At 39.6% G+C, this 12,172-nt stretch overlaps 1 protein-coding gene across 2 annotated transcripts in view; it reads left to right on the forward strand.

The window, feature by feature from the left end:
• Positions 1–11,917, forward strand: part of PLPP4 (phospholipid phosphatase 4) — a 52,850-nt gene extending 40,933 nt beyond the window's left edge. The window contains exons 6-8 of one of the 2 annotated variants that reach the window (XM_027746491.2): positions 4,067–4,237; positions 8,920–9,108; positions 10,442–11,917. In XM_027746491.2, the coding sequence (XP_027602292.1) occupies positions 4,067–4,237; positions 8,920–9,108; positions 10,442–10,452 (371 nt within the window). In that variant the 3' untranslated portion in view covers positions 10,453–11,917. Of the gene's footprint in view, positions 1–4,066; positions 4,238–8,919; positions 9,109–10,441 lie in introns of those variants that run through there. The other variant, XM_027746492.2, reaches the window with a different exon arrangement.
• The last annotated feature ends 255 nt before the right edge of the window (positions 11,918–12,172 follow it).

Raw genomic sequence — 12,172 nt, forward strand, 5'->3', positions numbered from 1 at the left:
CAATGTCAGGATGGGGCCTGCAGTGTCTCCAGATGCTGTCAACTTTTTTTTTTTAAAGAATATGATAAAACAGCCTGAACAATTGATTCTAATGTAGTTTTATTTACTCCAATAATCACAGTGCCCAAGAGGGAGCAGTTTTTTACATGCTACAAGCAGCAATATGATATAATCTTTTATCTCCTTTAAGTTACTTCATAGCACCTATTCCTGTAAGACTTAAATGTTTCCTTTTCATTCCAAAATTCCCTTCATCTCTGTTAATTTCTTAAAAAACCACAGCTGGCTTATTTAGAGAGAACAGTTCAATGACAGTTCACAAAATATACAGCATTTTGTCAAGCCCTGGCTTTTCTTAGGAGAGGTTTTCCTCTGTCCAGCAACTCGTAGTGTTGGTACTTTGATTGGAGTTAGCTACACCAATGGTTTAAAATATCTAATTTCCCTTTACTATATGTTTGAGTCATTCCTTTCTCCTCTTTCACCACTTCAGATAACTTAAATATTTGTGTCTGGAATTTGCACCAACATCTATGTTGTGTAAAAATTGTTTTAAACTAAATCAGACCGATTTTCTTATTTCCTTCTATGTGAGTGTCTCCAAAGAGACCTGGTTGGCATTTTATGTTGTGGTCTTGCCTCCTTTCTATAAACAGAGTCTTAATTTCTTTCTGGAAGAAACCATCTTAGAGCTATTTCTGTAGATGAAGAGTGTTGCTTTGCTGCATCTTTGGAATCTTCTTATGCAAAATGATAATTTTTATTATGGCAGCATGTAATAATTTAGGGCATTTGATATGTGTATGTGTGCATTTGCATTTCCTTGGTGATATAGTGAGATACTGACTTTAGCTTTTAGAAAAAGGACTCATATATATTCTACTAATTGCCCAATTCTTCAGGGTAAATAGCACCTTTAAGCCCAGGATTCTTGAAGAGTGAATTTTTGCATCTCTGCAGATGTTAGTTCCATAGCCACAAGCTGGAGCATCATTATATTACTTTTTTCCATCTTATATTAGGTGTAAATTCCCCTAGAGGAGTGGTTGTGAGTCTCTTCCTGACTTTTGGTTCAGAGGAACACATCAGGCATCTAAGACAAAATCCTCTTTTTGTCTTGTGCAAGTCTCCTGAACTTCCATATTCCTTCCTGAGCACCTCCTGGAAATGTGGCAGATCCTGACAAAAACACCCCACAAATTCTGGGGATTTTTTGTTGGGTTTTATTTTTTTTTAAATATCACCAGATTTTCTCTAAAGCCTATTTAGCTAAATCTGCTGCTACTGAAAATTGCTAATAAAATTGCTTGGTAAATGCCAGTAACCCTGAATATGAGTCTGTGTGAACTCAACACCTACTTTGGGCAGTATTTCTTTAAGCCCTCTAAATTGCAAGGCATTATAGAATTGCCTGAAAATGAAACCACAGAGCAATTGATTCTTCTGCCTGGGAATGCTGTCTTCAGATTTTAATTCTGAAGATCTAAAAAAATAATAATAGCCTGAGATGAAAAATGGAAATACAAAGACAAAAGTAATTCTTGAGAAGAAGTATTTGAAAGTATTCATTTGATAGTGCATATCCAAGGCAGATTTCAGTTGGGTCACTCCATTTACTCAACTGGAAGATGGAATGATGCAAAAAATCCTGTCTTTGCAGTCTCAGGTGAGTTTAGATGTGTTTCTAGTTCCAGAAGTCTGCAACCCCTGTGTCTGCTCACACAGATGTGAATGTGTTTTATTAGCCATCCAAAAAACCCCACCCCAAAACCAACCCTGTAAAGAACTGCAGATTTTTGATACAAAAGACAGTGCCCCAAAAATCACCTGGTGCAACAGGAAGAGCACAGACAAGAGCAGAATTGGTTTTTGTCATGGCTAATATGACACATGTGAGAGGCACAAGAAGAAATGTTAATTTGTTGGTTTAGGTCAGTCTACACTGGGCACTAACAGTTGGAGAGGATGTTTGAAAAAGGAGGAGGGTATTCCAATTTTCTGAGCTGTGTTAGTGTCATAAATTAATTTTTTTCATGGTGGGTATGGCCTGGAGCTTTGACTGTGCATCTCACAGCCTTTTTCTGTGCATGACATGCTACTTTTAGGAAAATACATTAATTTCAAGAATTCTTTGAAATGTCAGAAGAAATTATTTCTTCTTGTTCAACAGCCTGAAAGGCAGAGCAGGTTTGCACAGCTCTCAAAGGTCTGCACACAGGAAGGTGGCCCAGTCTGCAAGAAATCTTTTATTTATTCAGGATTGTTAACATTTCAAAGTTTGCCTCCCACCGTCTTCTGACAAATATGGAATCAGCAGTGCTTGAAAAAGCATCTAGAAAACAACATCTTTGGTGTGCTGGTTTGATGATTAATCTGCATTCTGTCTGGCTCCACCGCAGCCATGCAGGGCAGTGATTTATTTGGGTGTTTGAAGAGGAAATGCAGATCTTTAGTAGTTGCATCCAGGCTGTGGAATACAAACTTGGGAAAGCACTCTGCTGTACTGGCAGCTAAAAATGACCCTCCCGTGGATTTATCAGCAGAACACAGAGGGGTTGCTTTACCCACCTGACATTTGGGAACCTGAGGTGAAGGTTTCTATCAGATTAGAAAGAAAGATTTACATCTGCCCCAGCACTGATAGTGATTTTACAGTTACACTGGCTGAAAGCAGAACCAGAACAGAATTATATATTATGTATTATGAATGTCACCTATTTCCCCTTATAGAGTTCCTCAGATATAACAAAGATAAAAACTATAGTCAGAAAAAAGAGAAAAGATTTCAAATGGTTGGATAAATATGCCACCCGTTACTTCTTATAGAGTTGCTTAGATATCACAAAGATTGAAAGTATAAAGGTAATCAGAAAAAAAAATAGTTCAAATTCTTTATGATAAATATTTATGATTTTGCTCTCTTGTGGTTTGTGTGCTCACGTTCTAATTTTTGATCTCTGGAGTCAAAAGCAAAATTGAGTATGAAATTTGTCATTGTGATTGAAGAAAAGAGATGTGTCTCACATGTTCAGCTGCAGCACTAATTTTCCTTCAGAAAAAAAAAATTCAAATGTTTGGTTCTTTCAAGAAATAGAAATGCATATTAAAAAATAATAATAATAAAAAAATCTATCCAGTATCTCTCTGGAAGGTGAGGAGCCACAGCAAGGAAGAAGTTCAGTACAGAAACTTGGGGCCTGAGTTCTCTCATCACTGCCAGTTGTGCATGTTCTATAGAAACAGGTTAATGGAACCTAAAAAATCTCATTTAAATGTAATTCAATTACAGTACAAACTGTCTGAATCTTTTTCTGCTTCGAACCTTGACGTTTTTGAGTAGGTCTGAAATCAGGAAAGATGTGCTGAAAGTTGAAACCTGAAAAAGCTTTTGTGACTCGAGTTAAAAAATTTGCTTAAACGTTTCATTTAGTGTGCAAATAAAATTGGGCATTCTTTTCACAGCTGATGTCTCCCCCAGAGGAAGAAGGCAAATTGCTGAAGGGGAAAAAAAAAAATAAATTAAATTTCTCTTGCTTAGGTGAATGTCTAGAGAGGTACCACAGGGTTTGCAGACGTGTCAGACGATGTGAAAGCTGAGTGTGGATGAGAAGAAAGTCAATTTACTTTGCAGTGTTCACTTGCCTGGTTGCTTGCATTGCTACACTGATAACACCCCTGCTGTGGAGAATATAAGTATGTCCTGGATCTTGTGGAAAATGTGTCTTTTCCCATTCAGCCCCTCAAAAATGGGGTTTTGTTAAAGGTTGTAAGGTCGTGACTGCTTTATTAAAAAACAAAACAAAGCAAGAAGGCAATTTGCTGCATCCTCTTAAAATACTAAGTTATAACAGCATCATTGACATGGTTACATGGGAATCATCATTTCAGTTTTGAAGCTCCCTCATTTTTTTGCAGATGGGTCTTCTCAACTTTATTATCACCCTGGAATGTCCAACCCTTCTCTGCAGCAGAGGAATCCTGCTGTCAGACCTTAAAGGACCTCGAGGGTTAGTATTGTGCTGTGACAAAAAAAAAACCCTGTAGTGATGTGTTTTTTCTTTATCAGTTGCATTTTCAGGCCTTGGCTTTACCACCTTCTACCTGGCTGGGAAGCTGCACTGCTTCACCGAGAGCGGCCGGGGCAAGAGCTGGAGGCTCTGTGCAGCCATCCTGCCTCTCTACTGTGCCATGATGATTGCCCTGTCACGGATGTGTGATTACAAACATCACTGGCAAGGTGAGCCAGGCTTTTTCCAACTTTTTTTTTTTTCAAATTCTCTGCGTTGTTTCTTTGATTTGATTTTATTTTATTTTTCGTTACATCGAGACGGTTAAAACACGACGGTGTGGGTGGATGCTGAGGTTTCCTAGAGAGGTTGAGTTAACCAACACTGACCTTCACAGCTTCAGGTCTCTGCCAGAGCACCCTCTCTTCCCTCACAGCAGTCACTTCCCAGATTAAGTGTACTTGTCACAGAAAGACTGTTGTCTCAGCCCTTTAAAATTCAGGTGTGAGACATAACTGATGTAGAAGACTATGGAGGTCAGTGAGCTGTCACAATCCCAGAGGAGGCAGAAAACTGGAATCCTTTATTGGGTTCACAACTTCATATTTAAAGGGTTCAAGGTTTACATTTTCAACAGGGGGCTTGCATATTCCTTCTGTTACAATAGGGGGCTTTTCAGAGATGAGGTGAGGGAAAAACCAGGTTTGACAAATCTTGGGGTCTTAGGAATTACTTCTCATGGGAAAAACCCACTTTAACTTGGGGGATTTTACAGGGGGGGGGACAGGTAACACAAAAGGAGAGATAAAACACAATGGGTCTTCTGCATGGGTTGATCAAATCAGGGTATGGTCTCTCTGGCTTGGGCAGGGCATGTGATAACATCATGCAAAGAGTCTCTTCCATTGTGCTGGAGGAGGCAGGAAGAATCCACAGCAATGAAGTTACTAAAAAGGGCTTTTCCCCAGCTTCTATGACTCAAGGTTTTCTGTTTAAACCTAGCAGTTTCTTTTCTCATATCTAAAATTTGGAATCCAACAGAAGACTCTGCCATTTATTAGTTAGACACTTATATTACTGAGGTACAATTCAGAAAACACTGCCATCTGTTCTTTCTTCTGCCATTTCTTGACCCTCTTTATTGCCATCTTTGTACCTTCCCACCAAAGCCACTCTGTCACTGCTCTCCTCAGCTGGACAGAAGAGAAAAAATGCAATGAAAGGTTCAGGGGTTCAGATGGTTCAGGGGGGATCACTCAGCCACTACCAGCATGGGCAGAACAGACTTGACTTGGGGAAACTAGTTCAATTTATTACCAGTCAAATCAGGATAATGAGAAATAAAAGAAAATCTTGAAAACACCTTCCCCCTCTGCCTTTTTCCTGGCTGGGATCAACTTCACTCCCAGTTTCTCTCCTTCATGCCCTCCAGTGGCACAGAGGGATGGGGGTGGGTGATTTCCAGGGAAAAAGACCCCTTCAGTTTAAAATCCATACATTTTATAGTTTCACAAAATCCCCACCTTTTTCAGATAACCTTAATATATTCATTTTTGCCTAAAAATGTTTTTTTTTTCCTCTGAAAAGGGGCTTTCCCTTCTTTCCAATTGGCCACTGGACATCCTCTGTCAAAAATGGTGGATCTTCCTTTGTTCTTAGCCCAAAGAGAAAAGAGAAACCCCCGTGTACAAAATTCTCACATGACCCCGAAAGATTTTAATTTTTAGGAATTTTTATATTTCCTTTATCCGACCGAAAAAGTCCCTGATACCCAGTCCCAGTGTGGGACTTGAATATCTCACAACTTCACAATACACCTAAAACCCCCATATTTTTATTTCTCATTTTGGGCTGCCCGTTCAAGGGAAATGGAGCAGTGTGAATGAATGGGAAGAGGATGTACAGGTTTACTCTCCAGTTTTGGACACGTGTTTCCAGCGTGTGCTGTCTCTTGCCAAGAGTAAGAATTATTTATGTGGCGAAACATTGGCTGTGAGGAAGGTTATTATGGCCTGGTTTATACACCACAGAGGAAAAGTGCACCCAGGGGGTTGTGACTGTTGCTCATCACAGCTGCTGGGGTTTTGTCTTTGAATTTTAAGGAGATGGAGCTGGAAACTCAGCTCTTCCTGAAGAGCAGTGCTGGCAGACAAGTTGTCCTGCAGGTCACCTGTGTTTTTCCCTGAAAAGAACTGTGTTCTCAAGGGAGGGAATAGTTCACTCTGGAATACACAGCACAGAACCTCAGGCCTTGACTTCTCTGCTCAGCAGAGTCAGCTAATTGTGTTAAATTATTTATGGTGCCTCTGTGCTGGAGCCTTTTCTGAGCTGTGGGGAATGAAAAAGGACCATCAGTTTAATGTCCAAGGTGAAAGATGGAGTGGAGAATCCTTATATTAAAAAGCCATTGAGTGGACTCAGAAGGTTAATATTATGAGAATTTTATGAACTCTTTTCAGTTTGGCTGAAGAAAGTAATATTCCAGACCTTAGTGTTGATATTGGTGAATATTAGGATATTTCATTGTGAATCCAGAATGTATTGACTGCTTTTTAGTCCTTAAATCTCTCTATAGACTTCTAATTCTGGAAATGTTAGTTTACTCCTGGAATAAGCAGAAATAAAGTTAAATGTTCTTTTTCCTTTATGGGAAAAACAAACAAACAAACACCCCCCCCCCCAAAACCAAAACAAAAACCCAAACAAACAAAACAACAAAAGTAATTTATGGCTCCCATGAGCTCAAACAAAGACAGAATTGTTGTCTTCAAAAACAGGAGTCAAAATAGCTGCCTGTGTGTTTGCTCCTCACCCCCAGACAAGGTCAGTGAGCGAGAAATCTTTGGCATAACTCATTTGTGAATCTGTATTACCGTGGTGCCCAAACTGAGGCCCAGAGTTGCATAATTTGCATGTAAATGTTTTGAAAGAAATAAAATCCAGGCAAGTTCGCAGCAAGTCTTAAAATACCAGGGAACTTGTAGAGGACTGGCAAAAATGTGGTGTTTCTCCATGATTGAAAATAGTAATCATAGGCTTGACTTTATTGCTAAGCAAAATAAAAAAACAGCTGGAACAATATTCAGTCAACCACAGTTAAAGCAGAGTAATCTGAGAATTGCACCCAACCCAGGTTTATAGAAAATTAATCTTGTCACAATAACTAAATTTTTTGCAAGTTGATTGATGCTGAAACAGCGAAAATTGTTGCCCTGGGTACCTTCTGTACCATGACAGTTTGATAGGGACAGGCTGAATGGTACAAAATGCCCTCTGTGTGCATAGGGCAAGATTCTATCTGCTTCCAAATACTGTGTGCACACAATCACCTTTTAAAATCTTGCTTGAACCTCTATTACATCTGTTTGTGATAGATTTGTTATGTCCTTTTGTGTGTAGAAGGATTAGAAGGGATCTCCTCTTACTCAACCGTGACTTATAAACACATTTCTTAAATTTATCCATCTCAGCATTAAATTTTTCAGGTTTTCTGGCCCTAGCTATTCCTGTTAAAAGAAATCTCACCTCTCTGATGAGAAAAAAAATACAAACCATTTGTCACCCACTGAAAATTGAACCTTGTTCTAATGCCTTTGTTCTAATATATATCAGACTGACAAGCTAGGGAATTTAATCTTTATTTAACGACTTTAGACAAAAATAATTTGTATTGATTTAGCCTTCTTTGTCACTAAACTCAATGATTCACCATTTTTATTACGCTGTGGTTTCTTTGTAATTGAAAGGATGGAAACACAGGTACACACAGATGATATGGTGCTTAATAAGTCTGGTTAAAATAAAATGTGCTGCCAACTCATATTCCAGGCAATGCCTCTTGTTCATTTCCATTTATTGTTTGTGCCCAATCTGAGGCTTTCAAAGACAGGCTGTATTTCCAGTGAAATTTTCCTCTGGTTGTTTGGAAATAAAACACAAATCAGAGGAGTATTTTAGTAAGAGGCAGAACCTGACAGCAGAAGGAATCTTCTTACACTTCAGGTGATATTCTGTTCCTGTAGAAAACTTAAAATCACCTGTGTGAGAGAGCTGCAAATATCTCATACAATGGCCTTGTTTTATCTTATTTTATTTTGGGTTGTTTTGGAAGGAGTATGGGACAGTAAAAAGCATCAAAGAAAGATATTCAGAAGGTGTTAAGTCAGTTAACAGGCATGTCAATCTTTGACCTTTCAGGTGCTTTTAGTGGGAATTCACCCAGCCTGAAGTGGTTGTTGAGAGCTGTCCTTCTCAGGGGCCTTGCAGGAGCTGCAGGAGAAATGAATTGCTGTAGCTCCAGTGGCCCACTGCCTGGAGGGAGAGAATTTTCCACTTACATCCTGCCTGCTGCCTGGAGAATCCCTCCTGGAATACAAACAGTCATGAGCAGATCTGGCACTTTGACTGCCTTTTTTCCTGGGGGTGCTTGGGCAGGGGACAGACCGGGGTCAGTGCAGTAGGTTGGGGGGGACCTGAGAGCAGGAGAGCTCTGGGTGGCAAACAGCACGGGACAGCTGTGTTGTCATGGGTGGAAAGCCTGGCTGTGGGCACTCTAACTGATGGCACACTGGAAGGAGATCCATGGGTTGCCAACCCCCAAATGTTGGTCAGCAGTGCTCTGGAGCATCATGGGTGTTTTATGCCCCGTGGAGGCCACCCTGTTCCCTCTGTTCATCTCCCAAAACGCAGCCAACCACCTACATTTTAGGTATTCAAAACGTTGGAGATGTCCCCACAAAATACTGATTTTATGTGTCCTGTGTGACTGTGGTATTTGGCTCCAAATTCTTTGTGAAAACTCAAAGTTCCCATTTTCTGGGTTGAACACTTCCACGTCAAGCAAATGTCTTCTGTTTACAGCTGTCACTTCTGGCTGACCTTTCCTTCTGCTTTTGTTGCTCTTTTTGTCTAGATGCTTTCGTTGGAGGGATCATTGGCCTCATTTTTGCTTATATTTGCTACAGACAGCACTACCCCCCTCTGGGTAACACAGCTTGTCATAAATCTTACGTCAGCCTGCTAGATCAGAACTCTGTGAAGAAAGAAGAGCGACCGACAGCAGACAATGCTACTGGGCTGCCTCTGGAGGGAATAACTGAAGGTCCCGTATGACTTAAGAAATGTGCAGAATGAACTCTTAGCCTTCTCACATTTCCTCCAAACTGGTCTCTTAACAGTGTTTCTTACTGTGCTTTTTTTTTTTTTTCTTTTGTTTCTTTCCTTTTTCTAAAGAGAAGTTTAAATATTTTATTTTTAATGCCATAATGTCATCGTACTTTCAGAGTTAATTTTTCGGTTCGTATTGGCTTGTTGTTGAATTACCTGTTTTCAGTCTACTGCAAACAGATAGACTACTTGAGGGAAGGGGAGAGAATTACAGACAATCCCATATGGAGAATGGTTAAGAGAGTAATTTTAAGGAGATGTGGTTTAGGATATAGTAGATCTGGAAACAGATTTTTCTGAAATACTGACTCATCTTCTACACAGTTCTGGTCGTCTTCAGCACTCATTGATTTTGATGGGTGGTGAGTACACATAGCACTTTTCACCAGGTGTTCAGCATCTGTTGGGGCCAGCCATTTCTTCATATAATTGGATAATTTAGGGCATCATCCTTATGTTTATCTTGTTGCCTTCTATCATAAAAAAAAAAATCTCCATATGCTGGCAAAACTTTGCATTAATTGCCAAGTTTTGACAAGGTCGTTCTGAGCTCCTAATGCTAAAGGAGATGAAAGGTATGAAGGTATAAATGTTTGAAGAGCCAGGCTTAGTGCATTAGTAGTTCTCCAGGATGATTGTCACATTCAAGAAATTCCATGCTGTTCAAATTATCAACTTACAGTAACATATATATTCATAGGATGGACTAGAAACTTGGTATTACATCATCAGCAATTTTTTGAGAGCTCATGCAGTAATTACCATCCAAACAAATTGAAAGAAAAGAGCAACAAGCTGAAGTCTTTAAAACAAATGTTTAAAAAAAATCCTAAACCTGGGAGAATAAGGAAACACAGAGTTTCCTGTGAACCTGGTGTGCCATGTTCATCCTCGTGTGGTGACTCACTGCAGCATTGGTGACCTGAAGAAATGCAGAGATTTTCATTTGTGACTTTGAATGCTCGTGGTGGTTTCCAACACTGTCACATGTCCAGAGGAAGGCTGGAGACAGTTTTCTGCTAGTCCCATTCCACATTTGCAGCTCATCGTGGTGTTTGGGAAGGCTGGCTTGGTACCTGAACTGAAACTCAACAAATCAAACTGCTGGTGGTGTGGAGAAGGTTCATAAGCGTGGGGCTTGAGTTAATTTATTATTAGCAGGATTCTGGTGTGATATGTGTATGCACTATGCAGCACACATCACATTCCTGTGAAATGATGTACCTTTGGATGGCAGAATGTCAGATTCCAGATTTTTTTCCCCTTAGGTATCCTGTGAAAAAGCAGGCAAATGTTCCAGCCCACATCTTGGCACTTGGAGCTGCTGGTTAAAGAGATCAAGAGAATGTTGACCAACGGCCATTCCTACGGTGCTTTAGACTGGAGGAGACTGCTGCCATAACCCTAATTTATGTGTTCCTGTTGGAATATGCATTGGCCTTGTAGGCATTTTGTGATTCAGACAGCTCAGTGTCTTTATGTAAGGCTTGCCATTTACTTTTCTCAAAGCTAAGCTTTGTAGATTTTTTTTTTTTGAGAAGAGCTACTTCCTGATTGGCAACACTTGAATTTTTATAGAAAGCAAGTAAATTAGAGTCCCTTTAAAAGGAAACATAATAATTGTGTACAAGAGGATGCAACCTTGCTATGTATAAACTTATATGATATTTGGAAATAACTATAAATAGGAAGTGACATCAGGGAACAGAATGTACCAGGCACGAACCCAGAAGTGTTCTGTAGAAATCAGGCCTGATCTGCTTTAAAACTGATACCAGTTTGACTCTGCCAGTGAGAGGTGGGATGTTTTACTGGCAGTTACAGAATTCTGAACCCTACAGCAGAGACATTACCCAAACACTGCTGTGGGTTTGCTGGTGAATACAAATTCCCAAAACCAGCAACAGCAAAGCCAAGTTATTCAGCATTTGCACTGGATTTAACAGAACACTCCTCGAGTGTAATTGAGGTCTTTAATTCTAGAAACCCACACAGCCTAGTGGAGGTGTAATCTTTCTGTGAAGTTTTTAACCCATCCTGCGGAATTCTGTGACAGATTTAATTTTCTGTTACTTCACCTGGGAGGATTAAAGAAAGCCCTGGAGGGAGGGGAAGGCTCAGCCATCAGCTTTTTCTTTCAGCAGGAACCCTAAGTCTTCCAGGTTATATGCAAATGTTAAAAAAAAAACAAACACCCTTCAATCAAATTAGAAGTTTAATACTGATGCATAGAGCATTTTGCATGTTTTTATATAGATCTGGCTTATTCTCAAAATTGAGTGGGGCCTCTTAATTGTGCTGTACACAGTCCTAATGTTTTAATGGCTTGGGATACAAACAAGCTGTCTTCTTTGGGATGGGGGAAGCTTATACAGCCCTCAGATGAGTGATGGATGTTAAAAGATTGGATATGAAGCGTAACACAGCATAAAAACTTAAATTGCAAGAGTAATTGGTGAACTTGGAAAAGCAGTAAAGAATAACACGTTTGAATGGGAATAATTAAATTGAAAGTCATAAAATAGACGATGTAAAAGCTTTGATTAAAATGTAATTAAAATTATGAAGGACTTAATGGAATGAAACTTGTGGAGGGATCTGTGGGTGCCATAATCACCAGTGCAAAGTCAGCATAGGGAAGGCATTTTTGTGGATCAGTGTATTTTAATCTCATGCTTTCTCAGTGTGAAGGAAATGTAATGTTGTAATGCACCAATAAAACAACACATGAATGTGGGTTTGTACATCTGTGTGTCACCGTTTTTTTGAGAAGAATAGAAGTTAGCAAGTTATTTTCATTAATAAACCACGTAGAGTATTACAAAAAAACCCCAAGCCCTAAAGTGACTGTGTTATTGATAAGCAACAAACTGATGCCATTGAAATGGGACAGCATTCCTCCTTTAACCAAAATATGCTCTTCAGCTTTCCTCCAGGAAAAGGGAGAGTGTAAGCCTGCAAGGTTGAAATTTTGGAATATTTAACCAGGCATTGTGTTA

The sequence above is a fragment of the Pipra filicauda genome, unplaced genomic scaffold (assembly GCF_003945595.2).
Source record: "Pipra filicauda isolate LSUMZ 115617 unplaced genomic scaffold, ASM394559v2 scaffold53_size3534045_pilon, whole genome shotgun sequence".
In the NCBI taxonomy this organism is placed as follows: Eukaryota; Metazoa; Chordata; class Aves; order Passeriformes; family Pipridae; genus Pipra; species Pipra filicauda.